At 37.2% G+C, this 22,868-nt stretch overlaps 1 protein-coding gene across 3 annotated transcripts; it reads right to left on the bottom strand.

Moving 5' to 3' along the window:
- Positions 1-1,535: 1,535 nt before the first annotated feature.
- On the bottom strand, positions 1,536-22,734 carry EMB2016 (mRNA methyltransferase EMB2016). 3 transcript variants are annotated; one of them, XM_086570955.1, is made up of 28 exons: positions 22,496-22,734; positions 22,323-22,411; positions 22,110-22,233; positions 21,050-21,721; positions 20,587-20,955; positions 20,389-20,493; positions 20,080-20,262; positions 19,077-19,218; positions 18,771-18,952; positions 18,603-18,688; positions 18,455-18,503; positions 18,126-18,192; positions 17,554-18,035; positions 17,367-17,466; positions 14,366-14,499; positions 13,961-14,028; positions 13,614-13,830; positions 13,050-13,265; positions 12,780-12,935; positions 12,630-12,683; positions 12,330-12,541; positions 12,152-12,215; positions 10,730-11,058; positions 5,258-5,438; positions 2,759-5,176; positions 2,606-2,677; positions 2,351-2,391; positions 1,536-1,946 (listed from the first exon to the last, which is right to left on the bottom strand). In XM_086570955.1, exons 1-27 carry the CDS (start codon positions 22,568-22,570, stop codon positions 2,371-2,373), a joined length of 6,867 nt encoding a protein of 2,288 aa, XP_086427081.1. In that variant the 5' UTR covers positions 22,571-22,734; the 3' UTR covers positions 1,536-1,946; positions 2,351-2,370. The 3 variants fall into 3 exon arrangements, with proteins under 3 accessions (XP_086427081.1, XP_086427080.1, XP_086427082.1); XM_086570954.1 differs by lacking the exon at positions 2,351-2,391; XM_086570956.1 differs by lacking the exon at positions 2,351-2,391 and having other exon boundaries at positions 12,152-12,212.
- Positions 22,735-22,868: the final 134 nt, after the last annotated feature.

Genomic DNA, 22,868 nt, shown 5'->3' with positions numbered 1-22,868 from the left:
CAGTATAGCAGGTAAAGAAGATTATGTTTTTTTTTTGGTAAAGAAGATTATGCGATATTGATAGTCGACAACAAAAGAATGCTAAATCCATAGACAACGATTCGACTTTGAATAACAAAAAGATGACAGTGCATTAACATTTACAAACAGCAAAATATTCTAATGGAGCCATTATGAATGCAAAAGTAATCAAATTCTTTGCCAACAGGAGTAAGCGGTAATGTTTGTTAATTAATCTATTTGACAAAATCACATGAAAAAATAATAAAAAAGTGCAAACAAATTCCCTCATTACAAAAGCTTAACAAACTTCATTCACATATATACATCGACTCTATATCGAGCTATCAATTTTATCTATTCTTCACATGTTCGACAAACACATCAATTATCTCACAGCCTTTAATCAAGAACAGAACGAGACATCGAGCAGACTTAGTTCGATGGCTTGGGGACCGTACTATGCATTCTAATCAAGATCCTCTCGTTATCTTAATAAATAATAACTATCAACAAGTCCTGGGGTGGATCGAGGCAGAGAACTTAAACGCAAGCAAATATTAGACTATCTCACTAATCCAAAGTTTAGGCGAGTCGATGCACAAGCCGCGTTAATACTTTAGCCATTACGATAAAACAGAATTTAGCCATACTTTATTAGGAACTGTTTCAATGTCTCACAATAGACCGCTGGGAGTGCTCAGCACTGGCTGCTGTAAAAATTTACAAAGTTCGTTTGTAAGGGAAAAATGTTAATTCGAAACTCTTTAAAGAGTTCCACATGACCAATCTAATTAACGACAAAGTATGAGAACAAACAATCCAGAATTATGATTATAATGTATCATAAGACAAGAATTAAAACCAAATTATTAAGAAGGATTTCTTATTAATACCGATGATTCAAACTCCGAAAGGCCTCTAATTGTCCTAGTTAATGAGTTCAACCTTCTAAACACAGTGGGCAGTTCCGTAGTTTAAACTTGTAAGGGTGAGAATTGCTTTATTTTGGCGTGATCCGAACTTTTTGCACTCGAGAATTTTCTGGGCTTGTGATTTTTCACCAACACGAAATGCATCATGCTCCACTCACATTCTTTTATAATGGGTGTTTAAATGTAAGTTGAGACCAATTAAAGTCTCAAGGTAATGGAGAACAAAAGGTTTCCGCCCATAGGTTTTCTTACGCAAAAGTTTCCTATCAACTTCACTCAGTGGAGTCAGTGCAACAAAAGCAAAGGAGAAGAATATACACTAGTGAATTTCAAAAGTTTCACCGAAAATAGAATTCTTATCAGATAGTATTACATAAACGTTCTTCCAAATAACTTCGCATGTTAATAAGAGGGTATGCTTTACTGAGTAGTGAGTACTGCCTAGGTCCTTCGTTATAACTCCAATTTAACCAAATGCCTAACAAGCAACTGAGACCAAATACTTACTGGAAGCTATAATGCAAAAAACAAGACGTGTGAAACAAAGTGAAGTATTACACGGATTATCAAAAATAAAAATGTAGTAGTACACAGAAATCAGGATCACCAAAGCACATAAATTTCTTTCCTACTCTGAAGTCAGAGACCTCACATTTGAAGAACCCAGAGAATTGAGGGTATGATGCAAAGCTCACGTATTTACATTTCGTAACAAGGACCAGACAAAATTTGTTAACATGAGACGGGGAAAGCCCCATATAATTATCTACATGAATTGAATATAGTACAAAATGAATAAAAAAAAAAAAAAAAAATGTGAAGAGAAACAACATATATATTACATACAAAACAAGCTGCCAAAACATCAGCTGCTGTTCTCATGGCAAGGACAAGAAACTCTGACAAACATCACTTGGAATTAACTGGAACTCCAGGAACTATTTTAAAAAGCCCGCGAAAAAAGCAAGCAAAAACAATGCTTCCATGCTGCTATAATTGGCCCAATCGATCCTGAAATAAAAAAAACAAGCCAAAATTAACTCTTTGCTAAAAGTACTCTTTAAACGTACCCTGCTGACATTTCGAAGGTTTTCAAAGCATAACTGCAATGGTAGAGATTATAGTGGAGAGGCAGCATCTTACTATTTCAGCATAACCAAATACAACAAAACAACAAACATCCTATGTGCTCTTATAACTCACCTTTTGGTTCAAGTATTAGATTATACCTCTATTCTTATATAGTTACATGAAACATACAAATGAAAACCCTAAAACGTAGGTATGAAGTACGAACACTAACGCATGAAAATCCAAAGATTCAAAAAAAAAAATATTTAAAAAAAATATATTAAATGAACCAATCATATCTCAATCCATCCAGTTTCTCCTAATCGCCAATACGTCAAGATCACCTTTTTGCATTCCCATTGCTTCAACAAGATACCTTTCCCCACTGCACATAATGTAGCTATTGGCAGTTGGTTTGGCAGGAAAAATAAAACCGAGTAAACATGGTTTACTTGGCTATTGGTGTTTACTTGATTTTAAACATTGTTTCCTACTTTCCTTGCATTCCTTATTTTTTACTTTGTTAGGTATACCAATTATGAAAATGCTGAAATGTCAATGCAACAGTTGTAATTAAGGAGATAAAATAAAAAAACAACCTGAAGCATCTGCATTAATTTTGGGTTCTGCTCTAAAAGCTGGCATAGTTTTTCCCTGTCACTTATCAAAGACTGCCATAAAAATAACAAAGATAATTAGAAAGGTGAAATAAGACGAAAATTATGTTATAACTTCCATCTATTCCACAATACCTGGATTTCTTCAGGAGAGTATTGTTGTACTGACATCTCGGAAACTTGCAGCTGCGATACATTATCTCCTTGCTTCTGCACAACCTGGGGTTGAGAGAGCCCAACTTGCTGTTGCAGCAGAGTATGTTGAAGGTTCTCATGCTGTTGGGGAGGATAATAAACCTGGATCGGAGATATATGGGGCTGTTGATGTATCTGAAACGGATGAGTCTGAACTTGAATAGGGCTCTGTAGCAAAGAGACCTCTGATTGCTGCTGGGAAACTTGAATGGGTGGCCTAAAGTGCTGAGGATGAGGATGAGGAGGCTGAGGTGGTTGCAGTGGTTGCAGCTGCTGACGTGGTTGCACTGAGAGGACAGAAGATTGTGTGGCAGAGATGCTATGTGAAAGACCAGGTAGGTTCGGGCCCTGATAGATTGTTGAACTGCTAAAGAGCGTAACAGGTATAGATGCAGGCCTACCATTCAGTGCGACAAGCTGGGGTGGTGAATAAGAAGTTAAATTTCCTCCTGACGTGGACAAGTTTGCTAGTTGAGCATCACTTGAAGGTGAATTAGATTTTAAAGGAAGCTGGATGGTTCCAACATTTGTCTGATTATACCCCGTAGACTGTGATGTTGAGCTTTTTACAGATGATTGAGTGATTGAAGAAGCTGAGTATGGTGGAGGTGTGAGAGGAAGTGGTGGAGCACTACTAGCAGAAGGAACTGAAGCCCATGAATACTTGGAGTCAAACATTGTATGTGCAGCTGCTAATACCGTCATAGAGCTATTAAGTATAGGCTGCATTTGCGAGGGGTCGTTCCTGGAGTCCACAAATGAGGACGAACTAGTTGGAAGATTTAGGCCCACAGCATAATTGTGAATAGCAGATCTATCTTCACTCATATTGTAAGCTGGTGCTGTAATAGAACCACCAACCTCGTATGCTTGTGATGGGAAGCCTGGGGGAAGAGGTGGCGGTCCATCTCTAATATTATGGCCATAGGGGGAGGAGTGACTGAGCACACTTTCAGGACTCTGAGACACAGCACATGAAACAGTTGCTGGAGGGGGTGTTAGAGGTAGTGGTGGTTGGTTGGGCACAAATTTCTGGTTATAAAGTCCTTGAGAACCAGAAACCAACGGAACATTAGGTGCATGTTGGGGGATATTCCTCTGATAGAAATTTGATGGAGGCATTCTTGAATCTCCCCCTAACTGTCCAGAAGGAGACCCCTTGTAGAATGGTGGGGGGAATCCAGAAAACCTTTTAGTCGCAGAATCAAACCCATTTGAGGCCATAGTCTGAGCAGAATGTTTTGCATCATCAGGCTTCGCACGCGAATATGATTTATCTATATTGGCATTAACAAATTTTCTCTCCGAAGAAACACTTGCTTCCCGAGACAGTGGCCGGGAAACTGACCTCTTAGAAGAAAACTCGCTCTGTGTATATTCATCAGCATTAGATGTTGATGGCGTACCCATGTTAGGACCATGAGTATTATCATTTGTTTCGCTTTCTGTTTCTTCAACAATTGATCGAGGTGGACTTCCCTCGGCTACAACAGGTGCAGGCTGCAGATTATCATCTTGTTGAGGAAATGGCAGTTTATCATCAGACTCTGATTCTTCATCGTCAAAGACAATGTTGATTCCATGAAGATCATCATCAAGATCCGCTTTAAGCTTGCGAGATCTGTCCACCTTTTCTGGATCAATGTCATTCTCAGGGGGCAGCACATTCCTTGTCTGAGCAGCCACCTCTCCTCCAGCCAAAGCAAGAGGAACTTGACGCTCCCTTTGTCTTGCCATGAATTCATCCACATGTATTGATGGAGGCCTCCCTCCAGTAACTCCTCGCTGGATGGAACTAACAACATTTGAGCCAGTGCTTGCACCATCAATATTTCTTTCTCGAGCGACATAATCATCAACGTGCATGGAAGGAGGTCTACTGGTATTTGGCTTGCGGTGGCGAAAGGTATTACGAGTAGGACCTAAAGAAGTGTTAGGTGGGCCCAGACCACGCACAAATGCATTTGTCCCTGTAGTCTCGGTCCCTGAATTTTCTCCTCTAGAACGCCTATTTGGCAACTCCATTGGTGGCATTTTCCTCTTTGCAGGGAGAGTTGGCGTGGATAATCTATCACGTAGAGAATCAGGGCAATCCCAAAGAAACTTGTCTGCAAGTCCACTGAAAGAAAACAAATCCTCAGTCTTTTCCAAGATATCGTCTGACTTTCTGATCCTTAAATTTAATAATCTGGGATCTTCATTGATGATGTTCATCATGGTTATAGATGTAAACGTGAAATGATCTACAATATCACTTGATAATAAACAGAAGCCTCCAGTACATATGATCTCGTCCACTTTGATTGAACCTACAGGCTTTTCCAACAGTAGCAACAAAAGTTTTGCCATTTCCTTCACCTGCACATGGGTTGCAATATTTATTGTATTTAGGGGAACAAAAAAAGCAAAAATATAATAAGAGATTGACAAATACAACACCTGAGATAAAGTAGCTCTTATATCTGACGTGGACTGTTCAGCATCAACATCCCTCATATCTAACAAACCTATCAACTCACTAAATTCCTTGAGCATTTCTTCAGGATACTGCTCATTGCCATGCAGATCATAGGAAACCCCAAAAAGGCGTTTCAATACAGAGATACGCTCCAAGTTCAAACTGATCAACAAAGGAAATGAGGGATTAGATCATGAAGTATTTAATTTATGTGTAGTGTTATCATCTGGGTAAGGGATAACTGAACTCAGCACATATGTAAGCTGAAAAACTACAGAAATACTTTAAACTTCAATTCATACAAAATTGATAAATACTAACAAAGCCGTATCAAGATTCGACGATGTACGAAATTGGAGGTGAAAGATATCAGAAGCTCGTGATGCTTATGAGCAAGTGCTCTACCAGACTATCACTCCCTTCTGTAAAATGTAAGTTGTGTACGCCTATAGTCCAATAGACTATGGGCTCTCAATTGCCAGTAGGCCCATTCCAAATTATTAAAAAAAAACATGTTTTGTGTCATTTATGAGTGTGAACTATGATCAATTACTAGAGCAAAAGAAACTAAGATTCCTCTACACGGGCCTACGAATCCTAGAGTCCACTTGTAGGGATGCCAGTAACAATACCAGTAAATTTTTCTACTTAGTTTATTGTTGAGATGTTTAGTTTAGTCCCACATGGGATATTGAAAGCCTTGCATAACAGTGTATAGGTTACTGGCCATCTCCACTCATCACCGATTGGTTTTGAGTTGGATACCCCAATATTTAGTATGATACCAGAGCAAACTACTGTGTTTGGCCCAAAGGGCCCATTTACTCTAAGTCACCCAAGTATGTCTGTCCACATGTTAGGCTCAAGTAAGGCTACACTTGAGGGGGTGAATTGAGATGTTTATTTTAATTGGAAGCCTTACATAACAGTATCTAAGTTCCTGGGCCTCACAACTCATCACCAATTGGTTTTGAGTTGGATTCCCCAATGTTAAAATGAATGTTTGCCACCCACACCCACTCACACAACTTTGCTTGCGACCAATGTCAAAACAAAACTGTTTTGCGTTTGCCAGTTAGTAATTTTAGTTTGTTTGTGTAAGACTCCATATATTACCTCAATATGTTCAAGAACTTCGAACTTCAGAAGATACACTACCCTACACGGCGTCCTCAAATATTTAGCAGTCTTAATAAGACACCTAAACTACATGAGTAAAGCAAGGACTTAGTGGTCTGGGGTCCACAAAGTGCCAAGTCACTTCCACCTGAAGGTCACGTCAAATGAAGTAGATGCTGATTATGGAGTCATCTTTACACGTGATGCCAGGGAAGACACTACGAGATAATGAACACATGGACTAGAGGACCAATATGATTAAGAATGAGCTTTAGACCGATCTGTCTCTAAACCGACATGTAATCACATGGTTGGTCATCCAACATTTCCTATCAAATCCTACAGCAGACGGCACAATCTTCTAAGTTGATTTTGATATTCCCTCTTTCAGCCCATGTCAAAGTCAAATGGTGTTTCACCTTCCCAAAGCCAGAGCACTATTCCTGGTCATCCCCTACATTTTATCCTAGGATGTTATACCACAAGTACTGACAGTGACTGACACGTTGTATGAATTTTTATTTTGTTTGGTTCGAATGTCCAGACAAAGAATAAAACCGCTTTCACTAAATGGTACCATATTTAAAATGGCAGTTTGGATTGCCACTTACATCGGCCACCATCAAACAGTAAAGCTCAAGTTGAAAAAGATACAGCAAGCTATAAATGCAATTCTAACGACCCCAACACTTATTGGAAACTAATACAAGATAAAGGAAGATTTGGCCAAAAGTGAAGTGTCTAGAACAAGTATACACTTTGCCCTCATTCCTTGGGTATTCAGTTGTTTCATTAACTTCAAGTTCAACCTGCCTTGGCCTGCCATTAGGGGTTGGATATGAATTGGAAGTTAGGAGTTGGGACCTAGAAAAAAGGAAATTAGTAAGTGTAAAAGGCCTGCACCCAAAAGAGGGGAAGTGTTAATAGCACTTTGTTCAGTGTCTTTTTTCCCTTTTGGTTTAGAATGGTGATCCCATAAGATGCCTTACGGTGCCTCCTACAGTAATACCACAAGGTAAGATGATGTGCCACACTTTCATATTTACATAGGGGTGATAGTCCTTTGGAAAAAGGAAAATCCATTGAAAAGTAAATGTTCAGGAAATTTTCAGGATTCTCAGGGATTTGACAACCACCCAAACACACTAATCAACATGTCATGTCCTCCCATAGTATTACCACAAGGGAAACCTTATGTGAAGACAGCTCTTATTATATCTTCAAAACAGAAAATGTTTTAACAGAATATGTAACCACGTGCATCTACTATCTACTATCTATACACTAAAGTAGAGACCTCTAAAAGAGATTTTTCTCTCTCCTAGGTGGCACTCTAATATAAGAGATAACATTTTCTAATAACCTACAATGCCACATGGAACCTTTTTTTGGAGAGTTTGAGTGTATTTCCACTTTTTTTATATTTTACCAAATAAAAAAAATTGCTAAAAAATTGGTGAAAATAGGTGATTTGTAGAAGTTAGTTTCCTATTACGAATCAAACACTTTTAGTGTCTATTATAAAGCACATACTTATTTGAAAGTTTGGCTAGATCTAAAGATTTGCTAAAATATGATGAAATCAGGTCCTCCCTTTTTACTTTTGCCAAGTACATAAAAGAGCACTTGATAACTCATTCTACTATTTGTATGCATCTTCAAATCTTCAATATGATTTTCCTTACAATTTTCCAAATATGCCACTAAACTTACAATTTTCCTTTATTAGTAATAAAAATTAGAAAAAGGGAGAAGAAGAGAAGTAAAGAGTTCATCATTCCGGCCAGTGTTTTACTCTACTGTGTTTATGAATTTTATGTTCTTTAATTTGATTGCAAAACCTCATCAATAATATTCAAACTTCTTTAACGAAACTGATAGTCTTTGGTGGATTGCTAACTCAACATGCTCTGAAAGAAACACATGTAAGCTCTTTGACATCTATGGACTTAAGGAGTCGGAGCATGTACCACTCAAGAACACTTCCCTTTGTGGCGGCAATTTTATTTCCATTAAATATTGTTGTGGGAGTTGCTGAACAAACAAACAATCCTAGAAAGTGTTCTATCTATGTTCTATACAAATAATGTTTTATTTGTCTATTTCCTTAATCCTTACTTCTATTGTCATATATTTGTCACTTTTTAGTATATATTTTTATTTAAATATAAAAGGGAGAATAAGATAAACAAAGAGTCCATCATTCCGGGCAGTGTTTAATTTATGTTCTTTAATTGCAAAACTTTGTCAATAATATTCATACTTTTTTAACGAAACGGATAGTCTTTAGTGGATTGCTAACTCAACATGTTGAAAGAAACACATCTATGAACTTCAGGAGTCGAAGCATTACCACTCACGAGCGCTTTCCTTTGTGGCGCCAATTTTAATTCCGTTAAATATTGTTATGGGAGTTGCTAAACAAACAAGTAATCCTAGAAAGTGTTCTATCTATGTCCCTGTACAAATAATGTTTTATTTGTCTATTTCCCTACTTTATTGCCATATACTTGTCACTTTTTTTTTGTAACTATGCAATCTGTCTTAGAAGGCTTTTATTGTTGAAAATTTTTGGAAGTTAATTATCAGAAGGGGTTTTAACTCTTAACTAGCTAGGTTGATTGTATAAGCACACTAAGACAGTGTAGAACTTATTTCTTACCCGCAGAACCAAAAACAAATTTTTCCAAATATTAAATCTTTATGCACTGCTAAACGTTACATTGCTACTCAACTACATTATTAGAAGTATCATGACAATGGGTCTCGCAAAAAATGGGTGTGGAGAAGATGTCATTGATCTATTTAATTAGTTCAAAGAAATGGGACTAACACCCCGATGCACAAATATTTATAGCATGTGGTGTCCTATTTGATAAGGGGATGTTACAGTTTGAATCAATGAGCAACCATGGAGCATTATCTAAGTGTAAAGAACATGTTGGGGAGTACAAAATGTTTGAAAAAAGTCATGGAGTTTATTGAAAAGCTGTTGTTTGACCCAAATATAGAAATTTGAGAATCCTAGGTGAATCTATGCAAAATTCATGGTAACATAGAACTCGAGGATCATTTTTTTTTTTCTTGCTCGGTAAAAGTTAAATTGTATTTTTCAAAGAAAACGTAGGTCGAGATAACCTACCATTACAACGGAAATATAAAAACAACCCAAAAATAAACCAACTACCTACTCAAGACTCTATATATAATATCTTCCCATCTAGCTACAAATTGTTCAAAATGAATGTTTCTTAGGTCCACAAAAATTTTACTCGGGGATCATTGTGTCGAGCTTGGTAGTATTTTCAAATTACTCATGTACATAATTCACTTCTATAGTTCTATATATACTACATGACAAATAAACACTAGCTCTAACTATTATTATGAAAGAAGTAGATCAAATGTCCAATGACATGTTATAGAAATACTCCAAATGTACAAATCTTATGTGTTTCTCTCATATTTTTACGAGTATCGGATTCAAAAGGGAACTAACCGAATTATTAGCTTACCATGAACATAGCTTACATGGAATTTTAGTTTTGGAATCTAACTACCGAGGGATTTTAGTGATTTTTCTTTTTTACTAAAAGTGTTTTAGGTGAGTAAAATATCTAAAAGAGCCCAAGCGTATGCCCGGATCCAAAATCTAGTTAGACCTAAACAACAACACATGCAAAGAATATGTACGAACATTAGCTGCAAGAAAAGTATCAGTGTAATTATACTTTGTTCAAATAATGTCTCAACATAAATAAAAAAATAAATTTAAAGTCAAATGGCTTGTAATTGCCCGTGCTATTTTTGCAGAAAATAAAACAACATGATGCATGGGAATAGAAGCTTCTAATTATATTATTAGTAGTCTTATTGAATTAGTATAGTTTCCTATTTGTATTAGATCCAGGTTATTTAGTAAGGTTTCTATTTTGGTTTCCATATAGAATTAGGAACAAGGATTATTATATAAAGGCATCTAGGCCTTCATTGTTAGGTTGGTTATAATTGAATATTAATTCTTTGAGAATTGTTCTTCTTGTTGAAGGTTTAAACCCTAGTTTTAAGTATTTGATTTATTAAATCTTATTGATGTTTATCAAATGTTGAAGCTTCCGCCAACAACATACATCACAACCTCTTTTGTACAGGTGGTTGTTAAATTTGCCTTATTGCCTACAGCAGAACTCAAATTAGCCCAAACATAAATACATAAACTAGAATGATGGTCCTAAAAAAACTTATCAGTATTTCAAAAAGGGTATTAAAAATTCACACAGACAAAACAAACAACATTAAATAAATAAGTAAAAAAATTAAGGGAAGGAACTGACCTCTTGCCTTCCACGCACAGACACAGAGCACCTAAAGACAATGCACCAACAGACTCAATTGCATGAGTTGACAAACATTCCCTACCTCCAACTGATTTAGATATATTTCTCCAGAAATAAAGCAAAGGTGGACTCATTCTCCCATCAGAGTTATCAATGACACCATCATGTCCATCCTGCTCATGCCTACTCTCTAACTCAACTTCATCAAGACTAAAAGACTGGAAATGTGTGGAAATTGATGCAAAAGCACTTCTACCCTCACTGCAAGAAGCCAATTCTTTAAATGCAATAAGAGAAGCAAGCAACTCCTTTCCAACTGGAAGGACCTGGAAAAGGATATCCATTCCCAAATCATTATATAAACTCGAATCTATTATGAGGTCAAATAGTGAGAGGAGAAAGGGCCAGCCTTAACAAAAAACAAAGGAGAGGAAATGGTCACTTACATACAGCAAAAATATTAAAGAAGGTGCCAGATACATCCAAGAATAAGTATGAAGCACCGAATTACATGAAACAGACGCATTTGAAGAAGAGATGTTCTACACAACAGATCCCCTTCATTGAAGAACTTTTGTGTGTTTCATTTATTTTTCTAGTAAGAAAATATATCATATAATAAATGGATTACCAACCATGAATTTAGAAAGTTGAGCAAGAGAAAGCTGGATAGTTTTAAAGGCAGTTGGGAACAAACTATTGACTTCAAACTATATGTAGTCTAAGTTAAGTTACATTGACAAGGATATGTGTGTCCTTATGTGACACTGATACGATGTGTCTTACACAGCGATATATTTCAAATTGAGGTATATCAGATGCAATATGTGTCTGTGTTCTGTGTTCTATCTGACACGGACATGTGGATACATATCCGACATGATTTTTTTTTTTTAATATGGCGTGTCCATGTAACATGGAGTCTAACAAGTATACTTTTATTCTTTGCCTTTCTAAATAATTTTTCCTTCCTCCAATCTAAACTTGTTCCCATTAAACTTGATCCTTCCTCGTGCAAATTGACTACTTCTGTGAAAACCAACCTATGCCTCTACGTATAACTCTCAGCTTTCTAAATGCCTCAAGAGCATTAGCATGGCTCTGAAACCAACAAATAAATTGGATCTATTGCACCAGGGGAGAAAAATAAGATGTTGTGTTCGATTTTAGATAACAGCTTATGATAGATTGGATACAACACATTGTTTCTTATCTATCCCTTTATTTTGCTTGATGGATTCTACTCATCGCAGTTCTAACAGAATGTTAATAAACTAAGACGCAAGGATATCTTACATAAAAGGAGAAATAAACAATACAAATAAAAACTCATTATTCATTGTAATGTTCAACGCTAAAAGAGAAATATTCATATGAACCTTGTGAGTCATGATCAGACACTATGTTCAAAAAGGTTACCTGGCATAACTTCAGAAGGTGGTGCAGAATTGAGGAACAATCTTTAACACTCATCTTTCCACTACTGCATCAGAATATGAAACAAAAAATAAGGTCATTTGAATAAGACAAATCAACACACTTTCCAACAAGATATGGATTGGAAAGAATATAAAAACCAGTCACAAAATATACTTACTTATCATATACACCAGAATGTTGCAAGGAAGTTTGTGAACCACAAATCAGTGCAATGGACTTGAACACAGGAAAGCACCAATTACGCAGAGTAAAGCCACAATTATAACTTCTGCTTTCTGTAATTAACTTCCCTTCTGGGCCATATGAACTAGAACACTTGTCGAGTGCTTTGATTAGGATTCCAACAACACCACCTCTTAACAACAATGTCTGGTGAGGAAAAGAAGCGTCAGCAAGAAAACACACGAATAAGTGATGTTGACTTATAAATCACACTAAACAGTACATTGATATACACCTTGGCACACGGATGTTCCAATAAGCTGGCAAGAAAATCAAGCAGCCTATAAACCTGGAAGACAGTGAAAGAATGTTGAGAACAAGATATATAACATACATTCTGTAAATACATATATTCTTGTCCTACAACAATAGTAGCATATATCACCTTGAAAACATCTGTATCAGACAAAAAATGTGCTTCAGAAACGTGATCATGTATCCACGAGATGATAGGTCGCAGAAGAATGATAGCACTATCTGGTTTTTGGGACGCAATACGAACTATAAGAACTCGAAGCATATCTTGTATGACCACCAAAGCCTAGTTAACATGAAAATTGATAGCAATTGAGTAAGAATATTAGGGAAACCAACATTCTTAAATAAACGTCAGAGAAGAAAATAATAATGAAAACCCTAGTCCTAACCAACATACAGAGAATGCGAAATGCAGAACAATTTGGGCAAATTTTTCGAGCAGTGGCATTAATCGGCTCAGCAGTGTTGCAACATGTCCAGGCTGTAAGTACCAATCAACGTGTCTTTCTTTCAGAGGACCCAAAACTGTTGCGATGGCCAATGATTTAAGAGCACTCAGTGAGGGCATCCCTGTCTTCCAAAGCCAGATACCTTCTTCTGGAAATAAGTCACCCTTGTGATACAAACAAGAAGAGTCACATAAAGTAGATATACCATCCCAAATTCAAATATAATGAGATATCTCACAGAGGTAAGAAACGAAATGTTTCTTGCAAGAAAGTCAGACTGAATCAGTTCACAAAATATAATTGTTACGAAATATGACAACTAACCAACAGAATATAATTGTTTATATATGAATTAAACAACACCCACCCACCCACCCCCCAGATAACACACACATCAACAGAACATTTTGTTGATAATGCGGGCTTCATTCAAAGTTTAACAATTAAAAACAGTTGTGACGGTGAAGAAGTACACATCAAGTAAGAAATTATAAAAAACAGAACTTGCATACCAAAAGACAGAGAACACTGCAGGCTTCTTTTGGACCCAAGGCCAGTGATGAAGTAACTTGAACACTATCAAGCAGGCAATGAAACAAGCCAGGAGTCCAACCAAAAACTGGCCAACATGCAAGTGCCGATACAAGTAAACGGCATACGGCTGCTAAACCAAGTGCTGAACCAGGGTATGGGGAGGAGAGATCAGCAGCACAAGCAGCTAACTTAGGACTACAATCATAAAGCCCAAAGGAAAGTCCATCAAACAACAAGACATCTCAAAGAAGAGAGAAAAACAACTAAAAGTAAAAACCAACATTTGAGTAGGAGAAGATAAACAGGAATGAAAATATTGAATCACCTCACTTCTCGATGCAAGCGCAAAAGAGCATTTAGTAACTTTGTGTTGCGATGTTGCTCCTTAGCTTCCTATAATCAAGAATGAATATAATCTTCAAGGTTTAAAGAAACTGGAGAACACAAGAATTCAACACGAACAACCACAGGGTCTATTGAAAAATTGCTTCAACTCTGTTTTCAGGAGATATAGCTTCTAATTGCAAGAACGCAAAGTTGCAACTCAGAAAAGATACAAGTTGAGAGGCATGCTTAAACAGAAACCGGGAAATCAGGCAAAACAGATATAGTACAAATTCAAAACGGACTTTGAAGTTTCCACTCTAAGTAGTTACAACTCTATCGGTAAAATGCTAGCTTTTATCCACACAAAAGCCTATGAGAGAAAACAAAATCCAATATCAAGTACCTGCAATTTATGCAAAAGTGTAATGAGTAATACAATAGAGGGAATCATCAGATCCACTAGGCTTTGCTCACGACCACGTTCCAGAAGCATATCTGAGGTAGAATTGCACTCCGCGCCTTCATCAACAAGGTAATCTGCGCACATTCACCATCTATGGTTACTAAGAGTTTAGTATTTCCAATCTGAACAGAAGGAAAACATTCAAGATGAATCGTATGACACTGACCATGCACGAAAAAGTTGAAGTATATTTTTCTTGGGAGAAAAAGATAGATGATTTTTCGAATCTAAGAACATGTACTACATGATAAATCAATATTCACTGCCTTCTCTTTGGAGGGAGAAAATAAATCCCTTTTAATTTCATTTGAAATATATATATATATTGATCGGTAAAGTATAGTTTATATATATTTATCGAACAGAAAAAGGATGAGATATCCTATAGTACAAGCTACAAAATACTAAGAAAAAAACATACAAAATTCTATCAACCGCTCATAATAGACTCCCATCTGCACACGAAAACATCAAAAGGGATGCCTCGAAACTCATCGTGCACTTTCAACTAGAAAAACAAACGCGCTTTGATGGCCAAACCCACCTTCCCCATAGACATTGTAGTAGCTTCAAAATGTCTATCATTCCTCTCCAACCATATACCCCATAGGATTGCAAAAGGAAGCATGCTCCAAAGACAGCAACCCTTCCGAGAATAGACTCTCAAATTCCATGAGGCTAAGACCTTCTTCATCAAACCAGGACACACCCAAGATACACCGAACTCAAACAAAAAAGAACACCAGATTCTCCTAAAGAAAGGGCACAACAAGAGAATATGATTCACAGACTCCCCATCTCTTAAACACAAGGGCAAAAATTAACAATCACCTCTTTGATGTGTCTTTTTTGAGATTGTCTATAGTCAAGATCTTACCTAATGATGCACACCAAACAAAAAAAGCAACTTTCAAAGGAACTTTGGAACCCCAAATAATTTGACTCGGAAAATTATTAAGGACTTTCAGACCCCAATGAGGAACAATGGAATGAAGTTTAAAGTAAAAGGATGGGGAATTTTGACTTAACCCCCCAAAGTTTGGTAGCGTTTTGACTAAACCCTCCATTTTAAAATCATTTGAGTTTGCCCCCCCCACTCCGTCAATTTTGTGTGTAACAGACGTTGGTATTTTAGCTATTGACCATTTTACCCTAATGAAATAGCCGTTGGATTGCCCCCCACATTAACACGTTAAACCCAACTTTGCGAAAACCCCCCAAAAGTTGTCATTATTTAATTCTTGCACTCTCTCTCTCGTATTTTACATATTGGCTCAAGGAAACGTGTCAGACCCCGATTTTCTTGTTAAACCCGTAAGGAAGAATGAGCTCAAGAATCTGTGGCAGCATGTTTGGAGAAGGCACTCTGTATGTCCCCTCCCAATCTCAATTGCACTATTCATTTTGTTTCTTGTTCACTATATTATTCTGCAGCATTTAGATACTCGGTGCTTTGTCGTCTTTGAATTAAATCTTGTTAAATTTATATCTAAAAGGTAAACGGTGCTAGACATGATCAACAAAAATGCAAACCCTTCTCAGCAAAATAATGAAGCTACTGATGAGAGTTCTTCAGCTAAACACTTTACTGATTTTATTGCATGCCCCAAGGAAACTAAGGTGTAGTGAAAAAGGGAGTGATGCTCATGTGAGTGTTATACTGTTTTCTGTCTCTCTTCTCCGTACCATCAAATATGATATGGTTCAGTAAAACAAACTAGTAACATTATTTAGGTTCTTGGTGGCATCCGACCAACATTTTTGAATATGTTCGTATTAAATCGACCATCAAAAGTAGTAAACGATTTGTTCTGCCAGTGATTCATTTGCTTATTCGTAACAAATACCCTTTCTTTTTATCTTGCAGAGCTCTTGTACAAAGCCAAACATGAAGGCTGATGAGACAGACATGCAAAATAGGCAGAATCTTTCGCATAAGACTGTCTCTTTGATTTTGATAAGTGGCATAAAAACACCAATAAACAAAAAGTCCATTTCAGTGGATGATTTATTAGTTGAGAATGAGAACCGCGTAGAAGGTATGACACATTTCCTTGATCTTCTCTTCATTTTCTAGATACTTGTATTTCTTCTCGATTTGATTTAATTCATTTTCTAGATACTTGTGTTTCTTCTCGATTTGATTTAATTCATTTTCTAGATACTTGTGTTTCTTCTCGATAGGCAGAATCTTCTCTTTCATAAGGGTAAAATGGTCAATAGCTAAAATACCAATGTCTGTTACACACAAAATTGACGGAGTGGAGGGCAAACTCAAATGATTTTTAAAATGGGGGGTTTAGTCAAAACACTACCAAACTTTGGGGGGTTAAGTCAAAATTCCCACTAAAAGGATCTACAAGAAAATACGTCTTTCTTGTCAATATGCCAAAGTCTTTTATCTTTTTCCAGTCTCATAGAAGGAATAAAGTCTAACTTCATTGTGAGTGCAGCCACACTTGCTACATCCCTATCAGAGAGAGCATCATAAATCCCAAAGTTCCAAGCAACAGAACCATTATCTACCCTCATCATGAACTAGCAAACCGGCTTATTTTTAAAGTCAAATAAGGCATACAATCGAGGGAACACCCGCAGCAAGGGTCTCTCCTCCAACCAAACATCCTCCCAAAAACAAATACTTTCTCCACTACCCAAAACATATCTAATATACTTGTGAAAAGCCTCCCCTACTTTATGAATACCTTTCCACACGCCACACCCATAGGGCATGATAACAGGGCCACTCTCCCAACCTAAACTCCGCTCCCCAAACTTAGACACTATAACTTTCCTCCAAAGGCTCTTTTTTTCCTCCCCAAACCTCCAAAGCCATTTACTGAGCAACACAATATTAAATTCATTTGAAATATGTCTCACTTAAATATTTCAATAGAAACGTAAGCCAGCCCATTAATAAAGGAGGGGGCAAGGTACGTACCATAGGTGCTGGAGGACCGCTCAAGCATACATTTACAGTTGATAAGAACTACATAGATAAGTGTCACCGCACCTTCTTCATAAAGAGCAGCAGCAACAGACTTCAGCAAGTAAAAAAAGAAAAAATGATATTAGCCAGGAGAGATACCAATCAATCATGTAAGCATAGGTAAAGTCAGATCACATACAGAGTTTTCTGATATGAATGACAAAATCCGGAATGTTGTTGTCAGTTGAGCTATTGAAGAGTCACGAAGAGTAATTCCTTCAAATGACTTGTCTGAAACAAGCTTGCCAAGGAGAGTGTCTATAAATTGAATGTCGGAACCACCAGCAGGATCTCCAACAACATTCTCAACATCCATAGAATCAGATACCAAAATACTTGTTGAAGTAAGGTGAGCATCGCCGCCAGAAGCCAAAACAGCAGCATACCGTAGCAGTCCAATAGCCCCATTTCTTTGATAAACCACCCCGGCATCTATCCACTCCAATAACCTTGTTGGAGCATCCTTCCGATTAGACCCAGGCGAAGACGAATGTAAAACCTTATGAAGCTCCACACTATGCTCAATCCAAGAACTAAGAGAAGAAGCAGTGGAGTCGGTAACTATGACTTCAAAAATTTCCGCAGCTGAATGAAAGATTGCAAGATTGAGTGGGGAAGATCCTGCATTTCCAGATCTCAACTGAATAACCATGACACGTGCTAAAACAAATAAGGCATGTAAAGAAAAGAAGCCACTAGTAAACATCCCACCGCTATTCGATGATACTGGCTCAACTTCTTTCGCAGACCGTAATGATTCCATCAAGATTAAAATTGCCTGCACAGCACCGGTTCAAAATTTATGGAAAAACACAACCGTGATACATACATAATCAATTAACCAAAAAACCATAATTACTTCTTTGATAAACCAAAGGGAAGCTGTTAGAATATTCCAACATACATTTACTTGAGATGACGAAGAAAAAAAGCTCATATATAGACTACCATCATAGCATGGAACTAAAATGTGGCCACTATATATTATTTATTGAAGTATAGAACTAATATTCCAAATGGAGAATTTACAAAAGATGTACCTCTGGAAAATGCCCGAGGGCCAACAAAGCCTGCCGTCCTGAATCAGACCTGCAAATGGTGTCATTAGGGTCCCATAACAATACAGTTCAAATAAGATCAATGTTTATCGTGCCCTACATTCAAAAAGATAGAGATGGACAGGTATACCTGGAAAGCCCACACAGTTCCCACAAAATCCATAAGAGATCATCAGATTGTGGAGTTGATGCAAGCAGAAGGTCTATGGCATTCACCTGCAATCAAAAGTACTGATCTGAGACACATTTTAAAGAATAGAGGCAGGCGAAACCAGAAACAAGAAACAGCGGTACTAACCACCCTAAGGTGCAGCTCAGTTATCATTCCAACATCCTGAGGGAGACAGAAGAAGCCCTTTTTTATTAAGACAGATGCATATCGAAGAGGCAGACACTCTCCTTTATTATTATCTTCGACGCCCTTTAGGGAATGAACTAATGCAGCAGCAACTTCAGGCTGAAGTAGTAGGAACAATAGGCCTAACACAAAAGAAAAGGAAAAATAATAATAATAAAGAAATAAAGAAAGAAAATTGGTACCACGTACCCTGCTGTTTATAGGGAAAAACAAGTTAAAATTGACAAAAGGTTGTGTTAACAATACCTGAGCGACATGAAAGAAGTGAAAGGAGTATGGTCTCAACTAATGAGGCAATGTCCAAAAACATGTCTAATGTATGTCCCTTTTGTGAACGTAAAACAGAAGATGACAATAAAGCAGCAGATAAAGGAAAAAATCCCCTCTCCTGTTCAAACCATAAAATCATTGTTAGTGTCAGTAGCATTAAATCTTCAAAATCAAAAGAAAAGAAACTAGGTCTCAGTTGACACTCTGCCCGCTCCTACATGTGTTTATCAGATTCAAGGCTGGGTTTTGACAGTCAAAACAATATTTGACCCTTTTAAAATTGGCTACCTCGAATTTGCATTCATTATTTTAGCTAATTATAGTCAGATTAAGTCACATTTGTTGCTAAAAATTGTTGAACATGATATAAAGATGAATAAATAGCGAAAGCATTTCAATTTCCTAAGATTATCAATATTTGGATTTAGGATTTTGTCAAATATGTATCTGATCCATATTCATCTCAGACGACATAAACTTATCTGAACCAATTTATATTAAAATTCTAAGCTGGTTGAGCTTTAAGACACTTCTTGTTATGCACCCTAAAAGAAATGGAAAGCCGGTTTCCTTTTTGTAGATGGCCTCATGGTTAAAATGGTGTTTTTCGTCAATTTGCACTATGGGTTAGTGCACAATTTCAACTCGATGTTTACATATAACGTCCACACATATATCAGGCGGAAGCACCAGAATCAAGAAAAGAGAAAGAACATATCATGGGGAAAAAAAACCTTTCTTTCAGTAGGCATGGCAACAACTTAGCTGTGACTCCTTATATCAGTTCATTCTAGGAACTGATCAGGCAAACCATGCTTTTGTTAACCATACCATTATTCAAATAACCTGTGTCACTTTGAACAAAGATTCATTGTTCAATCAGTGTCTCCAATCCGTGGGCATAAACAGCATTATTATCCGACCACTAGCATTTTTGCTTACTGCTTGATATATATGGAAAATACAATAGATACTATACCTTGAGAAGAGACAGCAAATGGGGGTCAATAATGACATTCGAAAAACCACAATTTGATAGCGCAATCAAGTTAATTGTTGCTCTATAAGATAACAGTCCCTCAGTTTGGTCAAGAATCAAGGATCTTCTTGCATTAGCCACTGGGGAAGGATCTTCAATCGGCCCACGAAAGTTTAACATTTTCTACATCAATAATTGTCGAACGTGACTAACAGACAGAAATAATAGTATGACAGGAATCAGGAGGAATAAAGATCTATGTGTGTGTGTGTGCGCGCATGCGAGAGAGAGAGAGAGATTTACACTAACCATGAGTTTTTTTAGCTGCAATCTAGTACTGTCAAGCATGTCCAGAGTAACCTTTGAAACCTTACTAACATCAGATAAACCTGCCAGTAAAGATAGCACTGCAGACTGCCAGAAGAACAATATCAGAAATAACTGCCGGAGAAGCTAAGAATATACTCATATAGTCAGCAAGTTCAACTCAAAAGTAGGATATTGTACCTCATATCTGGCTGCAACCTCATAAGAACGCAGGCGATGTAGAAGATATGCAGCAAGAGAAGCAACATCATGTCGCTGCTTTCGCAATAATAATTTCAATATTTGACTATAACCTTCACTACTGCCAACGGGCACAATCTCATCATCACGGGGCCACCAGCCCAAAAATCCCTCACAGCCAATAGCATATCTAGTAGCCTGCTCAATGATACCAAGAAGCAATAATCTAACGGCTGTAGACTTTTGTGTCTCATGATGGAAAACACGAACCAGCTGCTCCATCCCACCGCCATTAAAAAAATGAAAACAATGTTCTTTACAAGAGCAGAGCAGATAAACCATACTCAGTCCTAGAATCATGCTCTTGGTCTGAAATAAGAAAAACAGTCAAAATCAGAATTTTCTCACCAGATGGTTATGGACTTACGGTCACAAAAGCACTCTGAGACAGAAAGACATTCACCTGGGGAATAGATTTTCCATTGCTTGAAAAAATCCTATTAAAGAGATCATACCAACTGAATACATCTGGTAAGTTATCAATAGGAGCAATGTCCAGTTCGAGCTCAGACTTAATAGCAACACCCTCACCCAATAAGTCATCAGATAAACTACTTGCTTCATTCTGAAGAATTTTATACAATTCTTGAAGTTCATGTTTAGCCTCGGTACGAATAGTTTCAAGTTCTTTTCCGCAAGGTAGCATGTCAGTCTGCTTGCATTGGTTCCGAGTTATTGCTGTGCAGCCTAAATCACTAGTGACGTAAGAAGACACTGCAGCTATGACCGTACTTAAAACTCTTTGGGTAGTATCAACACTGTTAGACGCATCAAAAATCTTGACTAACAATTGTAAAAACTGTTCCACTTCAAAAGAAAATTCAGACTCAGCAACTGGTAACGACAAAAACTTTGGGCGGCAAATGGACTCCTCCAGCGTCAACTTGGTCGAACGCAATGCAGGAGGAAGATCCTCAAGTTTTCCCTCAGTTGGCGAACGGACAAGATTTGCCAATGAACTGTCCAAATCAAATTCAATGTTGAACTGCCCAAGATCCTCTGCAGTATTTCCATACACCACCAAAGTAAGGCTTCGGTAGCTTCCCCTTACTACTAAATGGTTAGTTACTACAGCCTGCATCAAGAAGGTTAATCTTATGGTAATCTCTCACTCAAGGACATCATTCTAAACAATAAAAAGTGTCTAAATTGCAAAAAACAATTGTTACATATAACAGTCCACAGCTATTACTTTACAACCCGTTATACGAAATAAAACTTCAACCGTTAGAAACAGTGCTTGCTCTGACACTATTATTTCCATAATCCTAACATAGCAAAAACTAAAGCACTAGCAATTGTAACATTGGCACTTTCTTCGGTGTGTGTATTTGTGGTGTAGTTTATTATACTAGGTACATGGTTCTTGTTCTCATATATACAAGTTGTCACAGTATTACATGATCCTAATATTGCAAAAACTAAATGACTAGTAATCGTAACATTGGCATAATGATAAATACCTCAACTTCAAGCATATTCGAAGACGAAGGTGAATATAAAAAGGGTTGACATAACCGCCTAAACCTCGTTTCCCCTTCACATTGTACAAAAACCTCCAAAGCAAATGAAGATGGTGAAGTAGCCCTGTATCACACATATAACCAAACACCAACACAATTTAAACAATGCATTATCAAAACTACTATTAAGGTGGGCAGGGCGAGACAACTTACCCAACAAGCTTAACAAGTGAAGAAGATGATGGAATATTCTGTTCTAAGAACTCACAAGCAGTTATAACAATTGGTTCAGCAAATATTACCTGCAGTAAGAAAAAAAAATAATATTTCTTTTTTTAATTCTAATTCAAGTAATTGGGTAAATAGGATTGAGAAAAAAAACTTACTTCGTCGACGAATTCGTCGAGTTGTGGGTGAAGGAAAGTTTGGGAGAATAATACACATGGGTCTGGACGACCCATTTTTTCGGAATTTCTCTCTTTCGTTCCAATTTTTTTTTAATAATTTGAGTGTTGAGCTCTTTTTTATGTCTAGGGTTTTGGTATTGAAAAAAATAAAATTGAGGTTTTTATGTTTGTTTATTCTCCGTGTAATGTGGAGTTTTGTCCGACCGTCTGACCGTCTGAATCAGTAGAAGAGAAGAAAAAAGAGGTTGTCGATCGGGACAGAAGATTTGATGGAACAATGACTCTTGTTTGAACACGTCTGTAATCCGCCCCAAAAGTATTCGGCTATGGTCCGGTCCATTTAGCAAATACA

The sequence above is a fragment of the Coptis chinensis genome, chromosome 7 (genome assembly GCF_015680905.1).
Source record: "Coptis chinensis isolate HL-2020 chromosome 7, ASM1568090v1, whole genome shotgun sequence".
Lineage (NCBI taxonomy): Eukaryota > Viridiplantae > Streptophyta > Magnoliopsida > Ranunculales > Ranunculaceae > Coptis > Coptis chinensis.
This window is presented reverse-complemented; position numbering and strand designations above follow the sequence as displayed.

What these genes read in the sequence shown, in the direction of transcription:
- EMB2016 (XM_086570955.1), bottom strand. Translation starts at nt 22,570, where the DNA reads ATGGGTCGTCCAGACCCATGTGTATTATTCTCCCAAACTTTCCTTCAC. An exon ending in CGAATATGCTTGAAGTTGAG is followed by an intron (nt 21,722 to 22,109) that starts GTATTTATCATT and finishes TTCTTGATGCAG; the next exon opens with GCTGTAGTAACTAACCATTT. An exon ending in CACTTTTGCATAAATTGCAG is followed by an intron (nt 14,029 to 14,365) that starts GTACTTGATATT and finishes TCTTGATTATAG; the next exon opens with GAAGCTAAGGAGCAACATCG.